Genomic DNA, 27,650 nt, shown 5'->3' with positions numbered 1-27,650 from the left:
GAGGTTTTGGCTGCAGGATCTACAGCTAATCACGGGGGGAAAAACTCCAATTAAGTTTTCATAACAAGGCATTAAAGCTACCAGTATTTTTTTGTTCCTCAGTGTTGTGTGTTGCTAAGCTGCAGGATAAAGAGCACAAATACTAAATTGACAAATTACACATTCAAAATGCTAACATATGGCAAGCACATTTTACATATTCACACAAAAATATATATTATGGAATCTACAATAAATCCCCAGTGTTTAAAGGAAAATAAGACCCTCATCTCATTCTTTTTCTTCAAACTACTCTACATGTGAAATGCTTCTGAACTTAAACTCCACAACACAGTAGATACTATTATCACTTTTCAAGCCATACATTCAGCGTGAATAAGTTTGATGGAAATACTGGAAGTAAAAAAGAGTTTATTTTGAATTTGACTTTTGTACTGCATTGTGCTTGGAAGTTCACTAGCATATTTTTGTCTGGTACAATTCCATTGGATGTTAACTACTTCTCAAACTGCATGTCTACAAGCACTGGATTTTGACTTCCAGAACTTCATCGCCATAAAGTAAATTTGTATCCTAGAAGGCAATCAAAGGATTTGGAGCTCTCTGATAATGCACACCCAGTCGGTGTACACCCACACGGTGCAGGACTGCACAGATCTACAACTCTGAAGGTTAGCCATCTGAGGAATTAACATGAAATATAAGTTTAGAACAAGCTGTTAAGAAACTGGTATTTTTCCTTTTTGAGCGAAAAGCAGTAATAAAATAATTAAACATGTTCAACATAATACATAATCAAATTCTGAGTTCACTACAGTGGGTGGTCCACAAGAACAGAACTCTAGAATTTCATAGGTACAAGCACTTCAACATGGCAATATAATTTGTTCACATGCAAGTCCCCAACCTGACTGAAATGTGATTTTGAGTAAGGAAAATCTAAAAAGGAAGGTCTGGGCAGAAGAAACTGTAATATTTTTTTAAACAATTGTGATTGATATGATATGATATGATATGATAAACAGTCACAATGAAATTAAATTGCCCTCAACTAGTACAACACACTGTGGCAAAGCTACTTAGTATTTAGAATCATAGAATCATCTAGGTTGGAAGAGACCCTTGGGATCATCAAGTCCAACCATCAACCCTACTCTACAAAGTTCTCCCTTACACCATATCCCCCAACACCACATCTAAGCGACTCTTAAACACATCCAGGGATGGTGACTCAACCACCTCCCTGGGCAGCCTATTCCAATGCCCGACCACTCTTTCTGTGAAAAATTCTTTCCTAATGTTCAGTCTAAACCTACCCTGTTGGAGCTTGAAGCCATTCCCTCTCGTTCTGTCATTAATTACCTGTGCGAAGAGACCAGCACCAACCTCTCTACAGTGTCCTTTCAAGTAGTTGTAGAGAGTGATGAGGTCTCTCCTCAGTCTCCTCTTCCTCAGATTAAACAGTCCCAGCTCCTTCAACCGCTCTTCATATGATTTGTTTTCCAGGCCCTTCACCAGCTTCGTTGCCCTCCTCTGCACTCGCTCCAGCACCTCGATATCTCTCTGGTATTGAGGTGCCCAAAACTGGACACAATAGTCCAGGTGTGGCCTCACCAGTGCTGAGTGCAGGGGGACAATCACCTCCCTACTTCTGCTGGTCACGCTATTTCTAATACAAGCCAGGATGCCATTGGCTTTCTTGGCCACCTGGGCACACTGCCGGCTCATATTCAGCTGCTTGTCAATTAGAACCCCCAGGTCTCTTTCTTCCAGGCAGCTTTCCAGTCACATTTCCCCAAGCCTGTAGCGCTGCTTGGGGTTATTGTGGCCCAAGTGCAGAACCTGGCACTTGCCCTTGTTGAAACTCATACCATTGATGTTGGCCCAATGATCCAATCTATCTACGTCTCTCTGTAGAGCTTCCCTATCCTCCTGGGAATCAACACTCCTGCTTAACTTGGCGTCATCTGCGAACTTGCTGATGATACACCCTATGTCCTTGTCAAGATCATCAATAAAGATGTTAAACAGAAATGGTCCTAACCTGAGCCCTGAGGCACACCACTCGTGACCGGCCACCAGCTGGATTTAAATCCATTGAGCACCACTCTTTGGGACCTTCCAGTCAGCCATTGCTTGACCCAGCGGATTGTATGCTCATCCAGGCCGTGTGAAGCCAGTTTTTCCATGAGAATTGTATGGGGGACAGTATCGAATGCTTTTCGAAAGTCCAGGTATACAATATCAACAGCCTTTCCCTCATCCAATAATCTGGTTATCTTGTCATAGAAGGAGATCAGGTTTGTCTGGCAGGACCTGCCTTCTATAAACCCATGCTGACTAGGCCTGATCCCCTGGTTGCCCATTATGTGGGTTTTGATGGCACTCAAGATGACCTGCTCCATGACCTTCCCTGGTATCGAGGTTAGACTGACAGATCTATAGTTTCCTGGATCCTCCTTTTTGCCTTTCTTGTAGATGGGTGTTACATTTGCCATCCTCCAGTCCATTGGGACCTCCCCAGTTAGCCATGACTTCCTGTAAATGATGGAAAGCGGTTTGGCGAGCACGTCTGCCAACTCTTTCAGCGCTCTTGGGTGTAGCCCATCTGGTCCCATAGACTTGCGTGCATCCAAGCGGCATAGCAGGTCACTGATCTCTTCCTCTTTAATCATGATGCCCTTGTTCTGCTTCCCCTCCCTGTCTCCTAGCTCATGAGGCTGGGTGTCCAGGGAACAGCTAGTTCCACTGCTAAAGACTGACGCGAAGTAGGCGTTTCATTGTGGTCTGAAAATTGAAACTAGCAGTTTGAATGTTTGTTCTATCTTCTTTTGCTGGCTCAGTGCTTCACTAGTGCAGAGGAAAATTTGCACATTCCTGCAGCAGGAATTAAAAGCTCGGGGAAGTACAAATGAACCGTAACTGTTGCTTTCTAATTTACTAGTCAAGTACACTGGCTTTGGAAAAAAATGTTATTTGCAAGATTTTTGCTTTAGTGACACCTTCCATTAACCTGGAGAAAAAAGCAAAGATTTCCTTTGAATTCTGCCACAAGAAAAGAAATGGGGAAAGCACCTCCGCAGGCAGGTCCTACACGGCCACCCACCAAACCACTTACCCCCAAAATGGCACCCAACGACATGCCTGCTTCCATCTGCGAACCCTCTGCCTGCCCACTGAAAGCACTTCTTCGATACCATGCCCTTCCCTCGCTGGTGGTTAGAGCAAGACTAAAGTAGGCAAGACAAAGGAGGGAAGAAGGGGGGCAAATATACAGATAAAGAACCCAAGGCTGTTTTAAAGTTCAGATCAAATGTGGTCCCATGAAAATCACTGAATCTAGGATATTTTGAAACAACATTATATTTCCAAGTGGAAAACATCCCAAAGAACTAAAACACGTTTGGGTTTGGTTTTGGTTTTCTTGGGGTTTTTTTGTTTTGTTTTAATTTTTTTTTAAAGCTGGAGAAAGGTAAAAAAATAAAAAAGAAAAGAAGAAAAGCAATTTTTCCTGATCCAGCTTTCTTTTTTTCTTCTAAATATCACTTTATCCAAAACAAATTTATTCCTTTTAATTTTCATCAATGATCTAAGAATTCAACTGCACATCTCAGTCACTGCTTACTTCTGCAGCAGTAGTTTTCCTATTAGAGGTGGTGATTCTGACCAAAATTGAAGAGGAAACATGGGGTTCCTAATCATAATAGAGGTCACTGAAGATGATCACCTAAAAGAATAAAAAAAACTTTCTGTTGACTTAGGTCTTTTTCTTGATAGTGAACATCTAAGCACTGGCTGGAGCCAATGTTTTCTTTGTCCGTGAATGTGCTAATTAAGCAGAATTTTGCTTATTTCAACTTTCTGTCCCCTCAATATCACTTTGTTGATTTTCATTAACTTGATTTTCTTCCTTTTGTCCTACACCTATATTATAGCTTGAATTAGGAGAAATTAAAATGCTCCCTTAGTCTGAGTCTTTATTAAATGATAAATCCTGTCAACATGTTTAAACATAGACTCCAACAAGCACACACAGAATCTCAGTCATGAGCAGTCTGAGAGAGCAACTGAGTCATCTTAGGGATTTTTCAGCTGGCTTTGCTGAGTAGCTCTGTTTGCTAATTGCTGTCTCAAAGGAACTAGAAAAGCAGACACACACACGCAGCAAAAGCCATGCACGCACTAAGCCACCACGGCACCAATGGCACTGTTCTTGCTACAAACATTCCTCTCCATCTGGGACAGGATTTGCTGTTTAAATTCTATTCCCACAGTTTACTGAACATCTGTCAAAACAGTGTCAGTAATGACGCTGGTTACTCCTCAGCCAGAGGTGAAAGACTGCACACACAAGTACAAATGGCTCCCCTCAGCCAGATATACATATGTACACATTTTTTTCATTTATTACTATAGCCAATTTAATGTCAAAACCAGTACATAATTAAGAACATGCTGGTTCTGAAATAATTATGTATCAAACAGCACAAAAATTGTAGGCGATTTTGTCAACAAATCAGTGAGCTATTGAACAAGGAAAAAGTAAATTCATGTTTCCAAAATTCCAATGTTCCTTCCTTTTTTTTCTTTAGGGCTTTGTTACTATCCTACATGAGAAACGTGGCAAAATGGCATTGCTTGAGAATATGGAACACGATGTATCAACCAGCAGAGCATGATGTCTAGACACAAGCTTAAGATATTCATCACAATGTTGCTCCAGGCAAAATACCGTGTTTGAAAATTATAGCAGATAGATCACATGATATAGTTATATAGTTGCATCATATAGTTAGGAAAGCATTCATTCTGAGAGACTATTTATTCTTTCTTCCATGCAGATATGAAACCATTTTTGTAAGTCTTCATGGGAAGTTCTGATATAATGCAGTCCCTGGAAGTAACTTCTAAATAGTCCTAATATCAAAGCAAGGATCTCAAAACAAATTAGTAAGACTCACTTCAAAGATCTTCCACCTATGATACTTCTTTTTTTTCATTGTAAAACCACCAAACCCCACAACAAAAATGCTATTTTCCTGCAGCACTCCACATGCATCTTATAATAGCTCCAGGTTCCACCAGTTGATTTTTCCAGCTTTGCAGGACAACCCCAAATCCCCATCAAAATGAGAGCCAGGAACTTTATCAAGAGCTTCCCAGATCAACTATTTGATAGGGAAAACCATCCCTTCCTCTCTTTGGATCACTGCTGGGTTTCCACCGAAAATCAGCTATCTGGCTCCATACACTTGGTTCTACAAAGCCTTTACTCCAATCACACCTGGAAATCGCAAGCACTGTAGAAAGCTTCGCAGAGTACCTAACTGATAGAGCTGCAGACACCCCCTCAAACAGGAGGAGTGACAGGAAAACCGAACAGAGGCTTAAAAGCTGACTAAACAAGGTGAAGGCATGTGACAGGTCACACCCAAATGGTTTCCTGTTTGTACATGTCGTGTGCCTTTCAAAATATTTGCCAAAACATTTTATAATATTTTAACTTAGTTTTATTAACTATATTGTTTGCAAACGGAAGCCTGAAGGGTTTTTACTGAACAAAAACCTTAGAACAAAAGAGGAAAACAATGGCTGGATAGAAGAGGTATGCAAGCATTTTGTGGAGTCATCTGTTGGCATTAGAGGTGAAAACATCTTTTCTCTTTATCATTCAAATCAATGCCTTGGGGTGCATATGTGCACATACTATTACTACTTAATGAATCCTATGATTCATAAACTCATACAGTTTAAACAGTTTGACTAGTCTACTGACAGCCAGATTATACTAAAAAGAGCACTGATGCATATCCCTAATCATTCTCCAGTCCATTTGTCAACCTTACAATTTAATGTCATTTGTTTCCTGAATTTAGGGGGGAGGAGGAGGGAGAATCATTGTTTTATTCTTTATTTTAAATCAGAGATTTCAGACATTAATTTAGTTCTGTAGACATCTTCATAAGTTTAAGTCAGAAAATATGTTACAGTTCAATGTATATGTACTTTTCTCCTGAGATAAAATCATAAAGACTTTAGGTATACTGTACCTTTTAATCATTTAGAGCATGCCACATTGTGATAATTTTTATTATTCCGTATATTCTGTATTTTATTTAATAAAAGTAACATTAATTTGCTTTGGAAATTAAAAAAAGAACTAATTTTGGTCAGCAAATAAAATATTAACATACACATACCAAATCACTACATCTGTGAAATACACTAGCTGTATAAGGAGCTGTTGGATGAAACCCTGATACTGCTGACATCAAATGGACTCGATGATCTCAAAGGCCCCTTCCAACCAAGAAGATTCTGTGATTCTGTGAAATGGCAATCACTGCATTGCCTTCATGTGGCCTGTATTCCACCAATTCTGTTTAAATATCATTTGTACCATGACACTAAGAAGTAAGCCTTTCTAATATTACAGCTTACTTTTTGAGATAACAAAACACTGTAAACACATTAGCACTTTAACTCTCAAACTTTTCGCATGATTTTTCATGTTGTAAGGCCTACAGATGGCTCTACTAAACACATACTGTTTTGAAAATTGAAGGAATATGTGTATGAAACCCAAACAAATGAAAAATAAAATCCATTGCCCTTTCTGAGAGACTTGTTTTTCATTACTCACCAACTGACATCCTTCCAGGGACTTTACCAGCTGAGCGTTCTGACAAGAGAGAATGGAACCAGCCAAGTTCAGCATTACGCACACTGCAGACAGCAGCATGAAAAAGGTTATCTGGAAAAAAACCAAACAGCCTATTATTATTCACTGCAAGAGGCAAACAAGAAAAAAAATATCATTTAGATGTTCAAGAACTTCCAGCCTGTCATACAATTACATGGATGGTAACATTTTATACATTTTAAAGAAGAAAGTAGAGTATTCTTTAATCTGACAACATCCTGAGGCTCACACTGTAAGAGAAAGCTAAATCAAAACTAGACTTGACTATCACCTATTTTTCTCCAGCCATTTCAAAATCATCCATTTATCTCCCACTTTTATCACACACTCTTATTAGTCTTAAAACAATTTAAATCCCTTTTGATGAAGGTATGGGTATCTGAAAGAGGAAAAGTATTTGTAAATATCATACAACACGAGTTTGTACAAGTTAGGGGAAAAAAAGGTGAACAAAATTCTGGATACATATAACTACTTGGCTTTCAAACAACAATTACAATTTAAGCAGCATCTCCCATATCAGCTCAGCTACTCGTTGTGTTAATTACTCCTTTAGCCCCCTTTCAAAATATGTCAAAAGAATCATTAACTTGATTACATCATCTTAACTATCATTTTAATGCTTTAAACGTAAAAAATCTGGCCCAGTGTGGGCAGACAGAAATCTCAATATGTAGGGAAACAGAAAGGCACAAGCAGTAAGAGGCCTAGAATAAACGTGCTCAATATGCGGCCACCTTAAATATCCAGTGTTCACGTTGCCATGTAACACACATACTCCCATTGAGTTCTGTGAAATTAGTAAAAAATTTTGTTGCATCTTTTTTCCATATGTATCCCTATAGTTTACAATCTTTCCAGTCACTGTTCTCAGAAGATGTTATCTTCCATCAATGCATACTCTACAAATATTTTTGGTAACCTTAAAACCAAAATGGTTGGATCTTTTTAAGTGTTTTTCAAATGAAAAACAAGAATTTGAATAGTTTCCCTCTTCACCAACCTAAGCCTTACTTGACAGAAAAATTCCCAATTGATATATCTAGGGGTTAAATTATATCTCCATTGCATATTTTGAAAGAAAACAAGATTTCAACTGTTTTTACACTCCTATATTGTGTGGAGACATAAAAACATCAATTAACACATTAACAGGCATTAAAAAAAAAAATGTTCAGTGTGCCTAATGTTTTTATCACAAATCAGTCTTTTCTAACATTGGCACAAGTACAGCAGAAAAGATAAACATATCTGCAACCCTTTGAAGGAGTGGTCATTGTGGATTACGATGGACAGCCAACACTATACTATGAAACTGTACATCAAGTTAGATATACATTATTCATGAAATTCACTATGTCTAATTTCCACATTAAAAGTTTCCTCAGAAAGTGAGCTACTGAATGTTTGCTCTGAGGGCTCAGTATGATGTACTTACAGGAGCAGTATGAAACTACTGGCAAAGAATGTAAGAGGCAGTTAACCCAATGACCAAGGGCAAGTGTTAGACACTGAAGGGCTATGACAACTTAATGCTGCTTTAAAACTACAGTATTATATTCTTCACCTTACTAACTACAACATACAAACAAGATAAAATATTCCTAGAATTCAGGAAGATGCATTAATACCACTAAGCTCCAAAAAGCTTCAGAGCCACGAAGAATTTGTACATAAACAAAAAGCGAAGCCAATTGATTTATTATGACATGGAGTTAGCAGAATTAATTGGAGAAGTCAAAGCTGATATTCTATACAAAGCAATCAATAGAAGAAATGCTAATAGGTCTTCCTAATTAAATGTTATCATAGTCCTAAACTAATTCTACAAAACTAATTAGCTGTGCTTTGAGGCAATTATTTAAAATGATATAACAACTCACAATTTGAGATGCCGTCTTGCACCTGGAATAATAAACTAGCTTAATTCTCTTCATGACCTGACTCTCCTTTTTTTCATTTGTTTTTTTCAGTAATTTTGAGGTTCAGGTCACACAAAGTAAGTTCTCCTAGCCTTCTCATAACTTCTGTCTTTAAGAATAAAACTATTTTAAGATCAAGCCTTTACAGCAGCTCTCCACCAAAGGAGAAAAAATTTTGCAATGCAAAGGGAGGCCAAGGCCAGAGCCTAGTAGAATATCTTTACTGTACTCCTGAAAGAAAGGGGTGAAGGACATTTGATTGTAGGCATCGCAACAGCAAGCAACCTTACCAGTTTCTATTTAATCATCATTGTTCCTTTGCAGAAGTCTCAACTTCTATGATCATATAATTATGTGAATCTCTCAGATTTCAGCTAAAATAAAACACTTTCTAGGCTGCTTGATCATCACATAAAAAAAGTCTCATCCAAGACTACACATTTCAAAACCATCCCTTTCACCCAATTTATTAAAAGAAAGCTGGTGAATTTTAAGTCTATGTCATGGAATTTCAACAGCTGAGTTTAATACAGCTAGAGCTGGTCTTTGAAATTCCTACCATAGCATCAAAACCAGTTGTAGTGGAAAAGATAAAGGACCATCTTATCTTTCCTTTTATTCTGCCTATTCATGAATCAAAGCCTCAATGAAAGTTTAGGGACTGGGTCACACTAACAAAGTCTCCAGGTTCTGACAGACTCCTTCCCAGTCGAAGTTTCTGGCTTTATTTAATTATAGATTTACACATACAGCTGGACTAGCAGTAAAATGGGAATGTGAACATAAAACCTTTTTGCAGAGTGGTTTGAAATTTACTGATGAAAAATCCTCTTTAGAAGGGTATGTGTTATTTTCACCTTTGATTTTGGAAACAGTCTACATTCATGCTATTGTTTCCTTACTAAACTTTTACAGAGTTCCCATTTTCCTTATCAGTCATAAACTTCATAAACAAAAATGTTGTATAAACCAGATTGAATAATTAATTTATAAGTAGACTGATTAATGAAGGATAATTTGTGATTTTGTGTTCAGCTAAACTATGATGTCACTTTGTTTCAACAGTGCCCTGGGAAATTCATTACGATTTTGTTCACAGTCTTAGGACCACACCGAGATATTTGATATAGGCATCCTTCCCTGCTGTGCTGGAAGAGTTATACTTCCCCAAATTTTGGAGAAGAGTCAAAAATAAATTTACAATTCAAAAAATTTCTCAACTGATTACTCTTTACTCCTTCAGAAAGCTGGCAGAACACAGCAATTTAAAATAGGTTGCAGTGGTCCCCTGCTATGGCAGATCTGAAGAGCCATGCCAGGAACTAGGGAAAGGCAGAGCCACATGAGGGTCCCCTTTACACTCCCTCACAGGCAAGAAGAACCTGCCTTTCATTTGCATGACTGAAATTTTCAAATAGAATAACACTACATTAAAGCAGAAATGATGCTCAGAGCAACAGTACTGAACATCATCCTTCAAAAGAATAAGAATCAACGATAACAGTCTTGGTGGGTTTTTTTCCAGACATGAATTTTAGCACAAAGACTTTTTAGTAAAATGATACAGTTCAAAACAAAAACAAGAGAGTGCCAAATATCTTCCATTTCCTCCTTCTACTGAGTGAAGAAAGAGGTGTTTAGGGTACAGAACACAGGAAATTATCAACAATAATGCAGCTTATGCTGGTGGAGTATCACAAAATAGATACTGCATATTGATATAAAACACAAATGGAGGAATATGCCTTCAAGGACTAACCAGATTGCCAGCCACCAATATTTATGAAGCTTATCTTTCTAATAAGTAAAACAAATGCACTGGCTTATTTCATTCCCTCAGCTGCAACAATAAAGAAAACAGAAGAGAGATGCCAGATCACACACAGTCCTGCTGTTCACTCTGCCCACAACACATTCAGCCTTAACTAACATGACTGCTCAATCTCCTCCCATTTTGTCTTAACTTGTAAGCAGTAAAACGAACATAAAGATGAATGTAGTGAAAGAAAAAAGATTATCATAATTCTATTCATGTTTCTTTGAATAATATGTCTATATACATATTCCACATATTTATGTTTTATACATATTTTTTGAGAGTATCACAAATCCTTTGAAGTGATTCCATTGTGTTTTGCTCACAGGCAAAATTAACACTTACTATCTAGATAAAGATTCATGTCTGAGGTAGGTATCTGAGGTAGGTACATTGTCTTTTGAGACAAAAAAATTAAGCATATTCAGTTATTCCATACAGGGATCACCTCTAGAGACTTCCTTGACAGGTCAAGTATCTATACAGGTCTTGATCTGACTGATCAGATCACCAAAAAAAGCATAAATAAAAGACACACAGGATCGCAGAAGACTCTTATGTTCTTCAGTAGAATGAACATCTCATTAATTCAAAGGTGAATTACTTTTGAAACAAAGAACAGGGGAAACTTTGCCTTTCAGTCACTTCTGTGTCCTCAGAAAAAGAATCATACATTGAGTATGCAGGCTAACCTCTGCTTCTGAATTTCTTGCAATGAATGACATCAAGGGAGTGCACTCACCATGCACGAATCTACAAATGGAAATACTATGTTCTGGGATTCTAAGGAGGAGTCAGCTTCTAGCCTAATGCTATTAATTCAACTGCAACGAACCCATGCACTCGTCTGTAAATTCTCTTTTGACATGACCTCTCTGGCAAACAACTGGGAAAAGGTTTAATTATCACTAATATTCTGATAAGCCTTGATTATTTCTGCAATATCAAATTGATGCAATATATTTTGCAAAATACTAAGGGACACTGCAGGATAGGCATTAGCTAAAGAAAGCAAACTGCAATTTCGTAAGGAATTAACCCCCACGTATATTCCAGAAATTGGTTTTAATTGAATTACACATTTCTGAAAACTGTTTTAAGTATAATTATTCAGAGTATATCAAGAATGAGTTTTTATCATTGCAGTCCTGAGATGCACACTTAATAAGAGACTACACCATGCAAATCTGCACAGACTGAAAAATCAGTTCTTATCATGCCTTTACAAGGGACAGCCCGTAACAAGGGACCTTCCATATTGAAAGAAAAAAATAATAATTATTTAAGCCCTAGCCCTAGCAGGTTATGTTATCTTTCCACTGTAAAGGAATTTATTTGTAGTCGTATCTTTAGTAAGATTTGTAAACATGCCTCCAAAAATTAAATAAAGAGTACCATGGAAATTATTCAGACTAAGGAGGCCTAGATATACTGAAAAAGTTTGAAAATGCAGTGCATTTATTACTTATTTTTCCTACTCCGACCCCTGTTATTCCTTCTTCACATTTCTGACACCATGCTATTTTTGATAGCTGATTAAAACAAAACCTATTCACTGAACTATACTAAAAATGAGGCAAGAACTTTGGCAAACATCACCTTCTAGTGACACAATGTTTTCAACTTTCTTAAGAGGACACAAGCCTAAGAATTAATGTGTATTAAATAAAGAATATGAAAATACGTAAATATAATTATTTTAATTAATTTTACAGACTGTATATGCCATCAGAAGAATATTTCTCCTATCAACGTTGCAATTCTGCCTTGTATTTTTCAGTCACCATAGCTTGAGCAATAAAACATGAAAAACTAATCTGAAAGACAGCTATACTCCCCAAAACTCACTCACTTGTTTGACGCTAATACACAGCTTAAATCAGTGTCAAAATGGTTGTTAGTCATACTGCAAGAGAACAAAACACTGAAGATTATATTACTATTCAATATTTTCACAGTGCAATGACTTTCAGGAAGGAAGAACTTCCAGAGCAATACTGAAAAAGTTAGGCAGTTTGGCAAAATGCAGAAATGACCCACAGAAAGATCTAAAGTGCAACTATGAATATGCATTGAATTCACATTTTATAGAACAAAAATACGAATTAACAACTATCTCCTTCTTATCTTGATTATTCCAATACTAGTCACTCATGCCATTTCAACAACAGAAATGAACTTAGTGAAATTAGTAACTTGGTTTTAATACCAAAAACCCTCGCAGAGATATGAAAAGGACATATTTTTATTTGATTAATTCTATGAAATGTGCATTTTTTAGTATGGCAGAGAAAACATTGAAAACCCACCATATTGCCAGCCTGAAGTTGTATGAAACCTGCATCTACACTGGTGTCTGGATGCATCTGAGATATGAAGTGTTAATTTAAAAGTCATCTGTAAGATAGGGTAGTTCCCCACCATATTTTCTAGATAAAGTAGTATGTGAGATAATCCATTTGTACATCACCATAGAAATTTTTTTTTGTTTCCTTATTAGTTATTTTACTGACAACTCAATAAAGGGACATATCCTGGAAAAAAATAAAATAATTGCATTTCAGAAGCATATAGCGTTCTAATCTTCTTTCTTCCCCCTTTGTCCCTTCTCCACCTGTAATTATATTCCAGGAAAATATTGCAGTAGCTCAAATACTTCTATAGCAAAAGTAATTTATGCCAACTTTATTCTCATTTGAGCAACTACTTCAGTTCTCAAAAAGCAGAAAGATAGAATATAATCTTTGTGGGAGACAGTCCTTGCATCGTAGCTGAGCTTGATTAAAAGGCACTATGGTGTCCTAAATCTGCTGCAATGACGAAAGAACTTCTGCTCACCTGTACTACACTTGGCTTTTAGGTAGAAGAGACTAAAAATGGCTTGCAGTTGTATGTTGCCAAAACTGCACCATTAAAGCTAAACTTATAGAGTATAAAAATGCTAACATAGGACATTTACGATACCTTCTCTATTCTCACCAGTGACCTTATGACTGGTGGTTAAAAGGAAAGTACAATGTCTCTTTAAAAACAATTAAAAAAAAAGCCTGTTTTACTATGAAGTTTTGTTTCAATCACATTACTTATTCACATTGCATTCTTCTATGTTTTCTTATCACCTCTCCTTTGAAAGAGTCCTTTTCCTTCTATCTTTCTGCTGTCCAGTATCTGCCACCATACAGGAAACACCACAGGTCAGGGACCAGTTGCAAACTGTGTGCTGCCTGCTCAGTATGGGTGTCCTTGGCAGAGCAGCTCGCCAGCCAAAGAGGAAAAGTGTTCAAGTCATGCTGCAGTCTTCCTCTTAGTGGGAACGCTCATTCATGTTATATCCTCTACTCAGCTACCACTTTTATCTATACGTCAGGGATTTTTCTCTCTTTAAAATCTATCTTCTTCTGTCAGATTTGGTTGAAATTGTTCTGTTGGTTCAAACATTACTGGGGAGGAACAGTGGACAAAGACTTTATAAATACTGTTTCTTTAGAAAAATACTGGAACATAGGTTTGTACACAGCAATTCAGAAGATCTGGGAATGTGGAAAGTCTGAAAACTCTAGGGCGAAGAGAGATTGGCAGCCCTAAATCTACACTTCCATATATGTGCAGAACTATACTTCTGTAAAAATGAATAATGCTTTGATCGGAACATGTTTGCAAAATTATTTTAATGTACCATAAGATTCTCTCACCTATACCTCCAGTTTAAAGCTTTTTTTTTTGTCTGATAATTGTTTTTGTCATAATTTGGTACAGTTGAAAAAGGTGAAGGATAACAAACCTTTTACATACAAATGTCTTCTTGCACTGTGAAAACTCACACAGTGGCAACTCTCACATGTCCCTGTCCCCTATGAAAACTGTGAGATTCCTTATTTTTTCTCATAATGTAATATTTTTGCTGTAAGGAAGCTTGTACTCAAATAGTGATGCTGTACAACAACATGTAAAATTACATATCAACACATTTTGGCATTTTATTTTGTTTAAAATATAGTTCATTTTTAAGGCAATCTTTAAGAATAGCAGACAGTATGGTGATAGCAATCTGAGAATTAGCACCTTTTAGAAATTATTAATATTCTCAGTGAGATTATTTGTGAACATTTTTTCCTGCACATTTCTTAAATGTAGATACAACCATACACCTGACTTCAGAATGTCCCAAAGTAGATCTTAATTTTATGGACGCTACAAAAAAACCAAAGGGATTTACAGAACCTGATATATTCTCTCCCTCCATTCTTTCTCTTAACTTTCATTTTTGTCTCTTAATATTGCTTTTTTCTCCACAATTGGCCTCAAGTACTTTCTCTTTTGTTTTTACCATACTCTTTAGACTTCCTTTCATCTTATTTCCCAAAGACACATTTTAAACTGTAATACCTGCAAAACTGAAATCTTTAATCCTTGAGATAGTTGACTCAAACCACCTTTTTGCCCTTACTCTTACTGTGCGTTCCACAATTTCTTCTTGAAGTGTTAGGAGGAAAAAAAAGGGAGAAATAAAAGAACAACCAACTCTAGCATACACTCAGTTTAACGTTAATATTTTAGATTTTCTGTCAACATACAGCTTTCTAGCAAAAAGAACAATTCATTGAAGTTGTACATCAAAGCAAAAAACATACTGGAGAAGCTATAGTGCGCTTGTACTATAAAGAAGTAACTTTGAGAAGACACAGTTTCTTATGCAAAAGGTGAAAAAGTTAATAACCAGAGAACTTCACATACCATTACAATGATAATGCAGTATCATCCACATTCTTGAAAAAAAAGCCACCCAAAAAAAGGGTTAAAACTGTTAGTAAAACACATACCAAGGGGACCCCTGACTGCAAAATGAATATTTGCAAAGATATGGCCCTCACGATGTCTGAATGTAACCATCAGTTAAATATTTAATGAAATGCATCATATTATAATCTGAAGAAAAATGAACAGACTTTATAAATTTCTATAACCAGGAAACACTTCAAAATTGTCCATGCTAACTGTAAGCATATCAAAGCATTATGTAAGTGCCAGTGCATCCCTCTACATTGCTACATAATCTTCTCAATTAATACTGTTAATATACCAAAAATTCTGCTCGTGAATTTTAGAAACAAATTTGCCAAATATGAAACTGGGCAAAGCTTTCATTAAGATAAGTAAGTCACTGAAAGTGTGGACTATGCATCTGACATTATAATATGTAATTAAAATTGAAGGAGCGAAATTCTTAAAAAAACCTAAGATTATTATTCACATACTCATACAGCATGTAATCATGTATTACAACCATTCAAGGCCAAAAATTTTGTGCCTAACGAACACCTATATACCAGTTCATTAACTGGCCCTTCTTTTTGCTCCATATTTGCACAAAGACCATATTATACTATTTCCTTTCAAGCAAGAAAACAAAGTTCAAACTACAAAAGAATGGATGTGGAGGGTGAATACAACAGAAAACTCTTCCTGAACTCTTACTGGTAAGTAACTGATTTCTTCTCTGTGTTATTATTATTCACTTCCTGGATAATTCTAAATACTATCCTCCTCTATCACCACAAATTAGCCAGAGATGATCATCAGAGCCCTCCAAGTGAAGTCAATCACAGGACAATTCTACCAACAGAAGCCTAATCCCCACAGCTCTCTATAAAGATTGTGCTATAAAAGTATCTCAATGGCATCTCAAATGACAATTTTCTGTGGGTGTCAAGGATGAAGGCTTTTGTCAGTAACAATACTGATATACATTGAGACCCAGCTCAGTTAACACTGCACACTGGACGGGTATCTACCCAGTGGTCGCATACCAGGACTTGACATGTCCAGAATTAACTGATGCCTATAGGGAGAGAGGAGCACCTCTAAATCTTTCAGCTGGGGATGTAACAAACTAGCGTGCACTTTGGAAGCGCTAACTGCCATGCGAGCGGAGTAACATTTTCCTGATAACCAGTGCCTGAAGTGATGCTTCAAAACAGTAGGCATGAAGTTCAGATGAAAAAAATGGTTAAACTAACTCCTTTACAACAGGTTCCATAATGTCATTGTGAGCTGTCCCAAAAATACCTCCTTTGTTCTAAAACTTGCCATTTCACTTGGTGACATCTTTTGCTAAGAAAAATTAAGAATACTTATGCCCTATTGACCTTTTTCAGGCCAGTAATGCCTTTTATAAAATTGGATCTGTCCTATTTGAGACAAAGAGTCATCATACCTATCACTATTCCTGTCACCTTTCTCTTATGCTTTTCTAATGAGGCAACTGGAACTACATCCAGCATTCAATATGTGGGTTTAAACTGTGACATACATAACAAAATATTATGGCTTGTTCTGTATTTCTTTCCTAATAACACTTAGCATTTTATGTGTATTACTGAATGCCAAGTACTGAACTTCTCCATCATACAGCATTTATCATAATTCAACTTTTAAGTCCTCCTCTGTAGCATTTACGCCACTAGCAATAAGTCATACACATACACCTAGTACATGTATTTCTGATACAGCAACACTCATGTACTAAGTAACACTGGAAGGAAGTAATGTCAGAGGAACAGATTTCACAGGGTAACATGTCTGTCTCCTAACTCCGGCTCTGCTGATGACCAGCTGTTTGGCCTCGGGCAAGCTACTTCAACCAAATGCCTTGTCCATAGATATGAAGTGATAACTTTGAGATCATATAACTTCTAAAGTACCTTCATGGATCTGATGATATTATTTGCAAAGAGTATGAATCAAGAATTTATGTACCAGAATACATAAATCAAGAGCAGCTTCAGATTTCTGCAGGTCCAGTCTTGTGAGCTTGAGCTCAGTGAGCTTCAAAAATTTCTTTTGGCAACATATTGAATCTTACTGTACAGCTTCTTATGGGCAAACACCCATTTGTTGTGCCGACTAAAGCACAGAAAGAGCATTTTTCTGTTACAGAGCCCCTCAAAGTGTTTGAAGAAAAAGTTTCAAGGATGAATAAGCCATTCCAGAATGAACCATCTTCCCAGGAGGAGTTTGCACTTTCACTTTGAACTGAATGTCAAAATATGATACAACCTCACATCAAACACAACTGTGTGGAAGCTGACTCACTGAAAACTTTAGCCATAAGCAATTACATCAAATATGTAGCATCCCTACATTTTCCATACCTAATACGCAAGGGGTGCACATACCGTTATGCCTGCTATATAGAAGAAAACAGGCAAATGTGTAAAGCAAAATAACTACTGCATATGAATAAATCAGGAGCACAGTAAAAAGGAAGACCATGCATTAAATATGGTTTGAAGAATAACTTACTACTACAAGGAGGAAGAAGTCTTTATATGCAAAGTAATTTACATCCTCCAAAACCGATGTAAATATTGTATCAGATGAGACCATATGAAACCACATGTGTAAAAGCAAGTTTTTATTTCATTCCTCACACTTTCATTTTGGAGATAAATACAAAACAGGATTTTCTTTTCATTGCTGGCATTTCAATCACTACTTCCCCTCATGATTTTCAGTGGTTTGATAGTCAAGACACTAACACTTAGAAAATGTTACCTTCTGTGCCAATGAAACATATTACTCAACACTACTGTGTAGAGTACTTTGAGAAAAATCAGGAATTCATATGTTAAGCTTGCTTCTGCAAACCTGCCAATACTCTTTACTTTAATACTGCATCTGTGTTTTTTTCCTATTAATTCCTGTCCTCTCTGAAAGGTCACAAAGTCATCCTTGAATTAACTTTTTTTTTTTAACATTATGAAATATTTTGTGGAAAGCAAGTTTTTTTGAGACACTGTAGTCTAACATTAGACACTACAGTCTTTTTCCAACCACATCAAACATGTATGCATATATTCAACATGGTTTAAAATATATACATTTTAATACACACACTTATGGTTTATGAAGCAGCAAGAATAGCCAGAGGCAAACGTGCTTGTTGCTGTAAACTACTGTATAATTAGATTAAAAACTTGCAGCATGGTATTTTGCTCACAAAGCTTTGGCTTACATGGACTACATATAGTAACATTTATTATCATTTATTCCACAGAATTTATAACTTACCTGACAGACATGCAGAAGGACACAACCAGAAGCAAAACTGAAAATTTATGAACACCAAGCGTTATGAAGCAGTAAGATCAGCAGCTGTGCGTGTATTAAGTTAATGCAAGATTACCTGGGGAAAAGGCACAAGCTACCTGTTGGATCAGCCAGATGCTGAATTTAATATGAAGATTTCTGACTTATCGGGGAAGTCAGCTTCTCCACAATAAACACGTGTGCATTCTCTTTCCCCACAATCCAGACAAGCAGCTCATGTCATTTCACCAAGGGATAAATAACATTTTTATGGCTAGTAGTGTACTCATGGGAAATTTACATGAATAGCCAAAGCACTGCACATTCATACCTTACCTTATTTCAGACTAACATTTCTTCTTACTTATTTCACTAAATAATCACCCCCCTAATAATACGTATGAAGTTTTAAGATCTGTTATACTGAGTAACAGATAACAGTCTGTATATATACCCTCTTCCAAGCTTTGCAGAAACTCAAAATTTTATCAACATACAACCCTAAGAATACAGGGTTACTTCTCATTAAATCAAGCAGTGGTAATGATATTTTGTTGTTATTATTATTACAATATTTTAAATGACTATTATTATTTTATCTTAATGAGCTAATTGATATTTTTATATTTCAATATATCTGATCCAATTGTTTTCTGTATTCTCAAATCATTCATTCAGGAAAAGAGTTCAGAATAAATACACTCAAATTTAGCCTGCTTCTATAATCAGAAATCTAACGTGTAAAATAGAACTTTAAAATCTCTTAAATCACAGAATCCATAGACTAAAAGACCTGATGAGCAGTGTCTCTTTCTTCTGCTCTGCGTGGTGCTATGTGCGTTAAAGAGCACCTGTGTTAAGTGGAGCCGCTCCCAGATGAGCTTCCTCTTACAGAGCAACTGGGCTTACTGAAAGCAGGTAGATCACTGGGACTGCGAGAGGTGGGACAGAGGGTCTTCACAGAGCAGAGCTCGAGGAGTGGGCAGAGCAGGTGGCATGAGCCGGGTTGCACAGAGCAGAAGAAACTGTGTTAGGAACCTGAGAGAGTGAAAGAGAGCACTGCACTGCCGCTTGGAAAATTACCATGGGAAACAAGCTAGCAAGGATTCCCCACAAAGCTTCCTGGGTTCCAAGAAGATTCATATAAAAACCTTTAAAAATTTCTATCCTCTCTTCTCTAGTTCCATTGTCAAAGGTAACTCTTATAGTTTATATTCCAATAAAAACTGGCTTTAAAAGCATATTGAGTTTCTCTACCCAGTTCATTACAGTAGAATGCTAGATAGCTCTCCATCAAACCCCTGGCCAACAAAACGTCCTACCGTGAACAAAGTGCAGCTCTTCAACTAAGTAACAAGAAGCATAAGCATCTAGTAATAGTGGGACGCCAAAACTAGACAAATCTAGACTAAGATATTGATTTTTAGTAAGATCTATTAACCATTGGAATACTGCATCTATGAGCATGATGGAGTGCTCACCACAAAGGCAACACCAGATCACATTTTTTGAAATATTTTAAAAATATTTTGGACTATATGCCACAACTCCAAAGGAAGTTTTGCAGTTTACGATCAAGGTTGTTTGGGCTGTTACTTTAAGAGATCAATAAATTCATGTACTATGACCTCTTCTACCCTTATAATTTATTCAGCTATGAAGTATACAACACAAAAACATCAGAAGATAAAACTCAAACTTCATTTAATTACAGATTATAGAACTAAATAGATAACACCCATTATTTTAAGATAAGCCCATTTTAAAAACTTACTACACAGAAATGGTAATCAAATCAACACTGTTAACTAACAGTTTGCATGTGCACAAGAAACAACAAAATTTACCTTCCCATTATTTGCCTCATAATGGAGATTCTTTTGTTACATGATCCAATTATATGATCATGATTCAAAATTATTTCTCAACACTTGCCAAGAAGAGACTGATAATGAAAGTGTTGGTATTTCAGATCTATTTAATTCAGCATTCCCTGTCCTTTGGCTAAATTAAAATAAAGATTTCAATAAAAATATTTTCTCTCAGAATTCTCATAGAATTAACGTTCTATGTTAAATTGGCAGAACTATCCCCTGCTGTGTAGCACAGCATCAGGTTAAAGATTTTAATGCTTTTATGTTAAGAACCATAAATTATATTCTGTTTTATCCTATAATATATAAACCCATTCAATTCCAGTCATTATTAAATTAAATTACATTTCCTCCAGATGAAATATATTTTGACCAGATCTAATGAGGCTATTTAACTTTTTAAGAGAAAGCTTAAACCTTGGCATAAATATTAAAATACATGCAACTATTTCTAATTTCAAAGCTAAATATTTCAGATCAAAACTTCTAAAATTAAACTTTGGTGTATGTGATTTTATTCACCATGTTACAGTTCTATTAACTTGCTTTCATTCAAACAGATCTTGTAATTTAATTAACTTATTACTAGTTGCTTGGTTACGTCTTCACATCTTCATTTCTGTATTTCTTTATAAAAAAAAAATCTGTAGGAAAAACCAAATAGAACTTCAAAAATTCTGCTACTTGAGTTTATAATAAAAGCTACTGGTTTTAATTTAGAAGAAAAAAATTATGCCTTTTCTCCTACTGTATTTATTGTTAGAGTAGCAATCAGCTTCAACCAAGAGTCAGCAAGTCAGATCTTCAAACTAATTATCTGAAAGCTGTTGACAAGAGCACAGCGCACAACAGAACGGAGCATTGTGTGTTCCCAGGAGGATTTGCATCACAAAGAACAACTTCTACTTTAAGACCAAAAGTACTTTAGTTTCCTCCTGTATCATTGTGTAGTAAATAACAACAATAATAATAATAAAGTTAGGGATTTGGTAATGCTTCCCAGGCTTTTTAAGGACCCTGGAATCCAAAATGCTCTGTATACAGCAGTACAGAGTGACAGATAAAGGGAAAGATCTACTTCTATCAAACAAAATCTCCTCTAATATCTCATACTAAGAGTATTCCATTCAACACCTTCAAGAAATTCCCTGTCAGTAAAGGCAGTTTGCATAAGTGGAAATTCTGATGGCCCTATGGAATATTTCCTCGAGTGTGATGATCGGATTAAAGGACTGCAACACAACAGAGTTCAGCATTGTCATATTCTACATAAAACAATATGTTTGTTACTTCTGTTATGCTATATTACAGCAGTATCAATTTACAGTTTATTTTAATATTTTTTAGTGTAAGAGGGACTGATTTAGTAATAAAGCCCTCATGCTCTCAGCTCAGATTTGTCAAAAGTAGATACTTCAGACTCTATTCATTTTCTGCTATTTTGATTCTAATTAACACTTTTAACATCTACACCTTTCTGAACTGCATTAAAAGGAACAAAGAGCAATTCTAGGAAGCTTGGTAACCAAAGCATTTTTCCCCTGAAGCATAAACAAAAGCTACTATACAGAATTGTACAGTTCTTGGAATACTTGAGCAATAATTTGAGAATGAAGCACCAGATAATTTTCAGTCCTATTTGAAAATAAAAGTTTAGTCCAAATAGATAATTTTATTAGTTGCTCTTCTGGTAGTATCATCTCCCTACCATTCTTAACAGGGCAGGAAACACTTCTAGACCTAGATCTGCAGTAATTAATTTTGATATCTAAAAAACTTTGCAAACCCTTTTCATGCCCTAACAGTAATCCATTCCTGTCTTGCTCCCCGTCTTCTCCCCCACCTTACTGAGCAGCAACAGAAGTTAACTTGCAGGTTTCAGGCGTATTTGCTTCTATTTTTCCCTTCTTTGCTAAGGTGCTGACCGCAGCAACAGCTGAGGAAATTCTGGCCCGTTTCAAAAAGGAGCGTTATACTCTCTGCACTGATTTAGCATCCATTTGCCATGGGGAGATGAACGTGCATCAGGCAAAGGCATTACCTTTATGCAAATCCATACTAAACGTCTTACCATTTGCTTTCAACATCTTTGCACCAAAGGCTCCTTAAATGAATAGATTTTGTGTGTCTGCTCGAAACCTTGGGCCTACAAGGAGTTTGACAATACGACATACTTCTTCTCACATTCACTCATTTGAAAATTGCATTTTATACCGATCTCAACATCACTGGCCTACAGGCTACTACTATACAAGAGGAACAAGAAGAGGAGCTTTATTTAGCTGCAGATAAAATTCAAGCTGTCTCTTGAACTACTCAAGTAATGCAACATACCTCCAACAGCAATTTTAACAAAGCAAGGTTTGCTGGTAATTATTTTCATAGCAGACAAGAAGTTTAAGTTTTGTCAAATAATCTACTGAAAGGGCTAGGGGGAGTATCAGCTGGTACACTACAGAACCTCCTACAAAGTTTGCTATGTTAAAATGAGCACTCGAAAGAATCTTTCAGAGATTTGCAGTTTCTACTGCAACAAAATTAATCAGATAATCTTTACTATATGTACAAGTAGTCAACAGAAGTCCTTTTGACAACAAAAAAGTTTTATATAGTCATTTATATTGTCTAATTTTTATCACTGACATTTCCATTTACACACCAGTGCTTCCCTAAATAAAAAATCCACTCACATGAAATCTAACTTAAAATATTATTTTGAAAGAGAAAGCAAGCAAACAGCACTAACTTATTTTAATGGCATTCAAAATGTTGTCAATTTGAAATCCTTCAAAAATGACTCCTGCAGCTCTACAGTCAGGTGAAAAAAGCAGAGTTTATATCCACTGTGATCAACACTTCAAACATAAATGCTATCTGAATAAAATTTTGACCAAATAAGCCAGATTTAAATCTTTCAACTACCTCAGCCATAACAGTTCGATTTTCCTTCTAACACATTCTCCGAGGAAGTAAAAATTGAAACTTTTAAAAGTTACCTAATAAAATACTATTTCTCAGAAATGTTCTGTGACAATGGCAGAACATGGTTAGGTTAGGAAAGAAGATATTTTTCGAAATGAGTTTTGTATTTAAAAAACCCTAATCCATATTTAAACAAAACAGCCAGCTAAATCAGTAATTAGAAATTAAAATATTTTTTAAAAAGCGTTAGTCTAGTAACTTTAAAACAAATGTATATAAGACTGAATTTATAGTTCCAGAGTAACTGCATTAATAGGGCCCTCCATATATACAATATATTACTTCTTGCAAGTGTCACATTTCTGGGAGGATTCACCTCCATGGAAGTGTCAGTGAAATGTTACTCCATATAAATTAACCTTCCATAACATCTGTAGCAGAATACCCTGAGGAAATAAAAGCTCATGTTGTCCTGCTGACAAGGACAGGCATCAAAAGGCTGCGCAAGCAGCCCTTCCTGGCACTGGCATAATTAGAAAGAAGCAGGTTGTAAAGGTCAGATACACAGATATTTCGCGTCTGTCTTTCCCGACATATTAATGGCAATTAACTACTCACGTGCAATTATTCTTATTAATGAAAATTGTGTGGTCTCTCTGAAAGCTATCACACCAGAATACTTTCACCATTAAGGAAGAAGGCTTCTCCCAGGTAAGCAAGGTCAGGAAGCCATGACTGCTAAACTCTATCAATAGTACATGAGCCTTCTCAGGACCAGGCAGTTTGTGAGGCAAGGCTTCAACGTGGACAGCGGGGTTTCCAAATCAGATTCTAATGTAACCTCATTATAGTTGTAGCTGTTTAAAGAAAAATTGCACACATGTCTCTGTGGAAGATTCACAAGAATAACTTGACGGAGATCCATCAATACATGAACTTTAAAATTTCCAAGACCTTCACTCATATATCTGAGATAGAACTGAATCCATAAGACTGTGAGAGATTTACAGCAGCTGTAGTAAGGAAACCCAAACATTTGATCACAGGTGTGTCTAACTCAGGTTCTAAACTGAGATTCACCTGGCAAACAAATCCCACTGAAATGAAAGTATTTTTCTTCAACAAACACAGGATAAGTAGATTCTCTTCAGATAACGGTGTATTTCCTTCCATCTGTTACACACAACTGAAATAACATGAGTTCTGATTGTACAAAGAACAAGGTATCCATTCCCAATTCCATCACCCTCCCAAAATACTTTTCCAAAATGTTTCCCATCCCAAAATGTTTTCCTATTGCAAATAAAGCTCTGTTAACAAGAAGTAAATCTTTTGCTTTTCCAATCAAATGCGAATACTGATTCTCTGCCGCCGTTCTTAGGCATATAGCAGATTAACACATACTATTCTGTATGTCCAACTTTTCTAGTACTATGTCAGAAAGCATGAACATTTTCCTACAGATTCCTGACAGTTGTCACTCATCTATATTAAAAAGCAAATTTCTACATCCATAAAATGCTGATACAACTATATCAATTATAATATGAAAGCAGAACAAGCAGATAAAACATAGCTTTATAGCTTTAAAAAATTTTAGTAGTGGATATTACAATACATCTTTTTGGGAAATCATACGTGATTTGGGAAGTCATATGTGATGATGTGAACAGTGAGAGAAAGAGAGATTGGTAACTTCCCAATACATTTATCTCTGTATTTAGAAGTGCACTCAAACCATGTATATGCTGTGGTCACTTGTACGACCTTAAACTGAAGGTCTCCTGATGTAGAATAAAGCCACTGAATTATTCTGATGGGCTGAATTTTCATTAAAAATGCAAAGTTAAAAGAAATGAGATTTCCTAATCCATCTTCAACTCAACTGGAAATAAAAATATGACAACAAATCAACTTTTTAATTACATTGCTCTTCAAGGAGATCAAACACAATAACAGTATTAATAGACAAGCTAGGGTGATGACCAACCATAGCAGCTGAAGACAGATCAAAATATGTCAAAAGACTCAATTGCTTTTTCTTTTAATCAGCTTTCAATACCGTAATGCCATGGAAATCAATGTAATGCTGTGGAAATCAGCAAAGGGAGAACACCTGTAAAATCACAGGTTAAAAAAAGCTAAGACACTGCTTCTGACCGTGCTGCCAATGTCCCTTCTTCTGCCATACTGGGATCAGAAATTACAGAAGTTTAAAGGATTTAGTATCTTTGGGGGCCTCTCTGGAATAAAGCCACCTCTGCAGCATCTCAGAGGCAGCAGTCAATTTGTGTTTGCACAGGCACAGGGAGTTCAAGGCTCTGGAATACTCTGAGAGGACAATTTTCAGTCTTTGAACCTTTGAACTGAAAGGACATCCTTCTCCTTCCCTCCTCTTTTTGTAGGTGGCTCTGTTTGATCACACGCAGCCCTACCCTGAGGAGTATGACTATGGCAAGCTTAAAGGTGGGCCAGTTCAGAAGATGAGAACTTTTTTGGTGTGGTGGTTGGTTTTTTGTTTCTTTGATAGAGTTTGCAGAGCTGTTTAGTTCATCCCTCCCCATCCCCCAAAGAGATGATTCTTTACTTCTGGTAACTAAAAGTCATGTATTTAGTAAAAAATTTACATGTAGTCATAAAGCATTTGAAAACAAACACATTTAGGAGAAGCTAAATTAAAAATTGTTGGGGTTTATGTTTCTTAGGATGTTGATGTACTGTCTCTTTTTCTGAGCACAAAATAGATACACACAATTTAGAATTAAGCCTCTTACAACATAAATAAGGAGAAATTATTATTGCTGCTGCTCAGAGCTATATAAAATCTACTATGTGGTAGAAAACCAATCACTTCCTAGTTCTAACACTATATTAGATGCCTTATTTAAATGGGATAAATGCTTTTGCACTTTTACTTTTGAACAGATACAGCTATATTATTTACAGATATCAGTCTTTTCCTTTACTAATACAAAACAGTATTACGACAATGAAGAGACTGAACAGATCCTTTTGAATGAAAATCCTAATAAAACATGAAATATGACAAAATGCAGAAAACCTTTTTTCTGTTCTGAACAGTGTTTAAGTACATATTTAGAGACAAACTATATAGTTTCACCTCTAAAGCTATATTATTTTATGGTCTAGAAAAAGAAAGCATAGCATCCAACTGCGTATGGTCTACTTCTGTTTGTGTTATATATAGCAGCTTTTCTACGCAAAGATTTTGCAACACTAAGCAACCAAATATTGCAATATATGAACAACTGAAGTGTTAAACCATAAACTAAATTCTCTCAATCTGGGATCCAGGTAAGTCTGCTAAGTCATTTTAAGTCATCAGTTTGAAATCTTCTGCAATGATTATGCTTTATACACTCAATTGAGTTCAGTGGAAGTCTGAATCTAGCAACTGTAGGAATTCAGTAGGAAATGAATCACAGATACCAAAATAGTGTAATCGCTTTTGTATTGGTACTTTACAAGGCAGAGTTGCCAAAACTAGAAGAAATGTGAAAAATTAGAAGTTGGTTTTGCACACATTTTGTTCAATATATATATTTACAGTTTTAAAAGATATTGACTCCTTCACTCTCAAAGCTCATATCTGACTTCTTTTGACTTTGGAAACCCCTCAGTGCTTCCAAAATCCTTGAGACTACATCAACTATCAGGGCCCAAAGTAATAATATTTCATTTCTATAATCTGAAAACTAAAAATATCATTTATCTCACCATCATCTCCACATTATTTCTGATAAAGTGCAATGAACTGTCTTACTACTTTTTACTATTTTTAGAAACCTCTACAGCTGTTAATGTAACTACTGGAATTGAAACAACTTCCTTTTTGAATATTCAGCATCAAATTATTAATCTTACTTGTTAAAAAAAAAAAAAAAAGAATAACCCAACAAGACAAAGCATACCTTTTCTCCTTCTGAGTCCCTCACACATTTCACTTTTCCTACTAACTGTCGCAAACTCCTTTTTTCTATGGTGTGAATAGGTTTGTTCTTCTAGTAAAATCCTTTTTTGGTTACTATCATTCATATGCCAAAAATGCAAGTACAGAGTTTTACTTGCCATAATACCAAAAGTAATAATAAATGTAAGGTATCTTACATTTAATGTCCACTCTGCTTTGAGAATTTGGCGCTTGCTTTCCCTCAGCAGTTTTCTCCACTTGATGTGTCTACCTGCACTTTTATGAAATATCACTCAAGAAAGTAAACAATGTGCTCTTGCTGCACATCTCAAGATGTTTTACAAAATATACACCAACAATTAGATTTATTCCTTTTTATGAAGGTATAATTTTG

The 27,650-nt window shown here is 36.1% G+C and overlaps 1 protein-coding gene across 1 annotated transcript in view; it reads right to left on the bottom strand.

Annotated features, from left to right (window-relative positions):
• Positions 1-27,650, bottom strand: part of ENTREP2 (endosomal transmembrane epsin interactor 2) — a 146,171-nt gene that overhangs the window by 47,222 nt on the left and 71,299 nt on the right. Inside the window, exon 3 of the mRNA XM_074155411.1 lies at positions 6,644-6,754. Within this exon, the coding sequence (XP_074011512.1) occupies positions 6,644-6,754 (111 nt within the window). The remainder of the gene's footprint in view (positions 1-6,643; positions 6,755-27,650) is intronic.

The sequence above is a fragment of the Numenius arquata genome, chromosome 11 (genome assembly GCF_964106895.1).
Source record: "Numenius arquata chromosome 11, bNumArq3.hap1.1, whole genome shotgun sequence".
NCBI classification, from domain to species: domain Eukaryota; kingdom Metazoa; phylum Chordata; class Aves; order Charadriiformes; family Scolopacidae; genus Numenius; species Numenius arquata.
The sequence above is the reverse complement of the archived record's forward strand: the minus strand, read 5'-3'. Positions and strand labels throughout refer to the sequence as shown.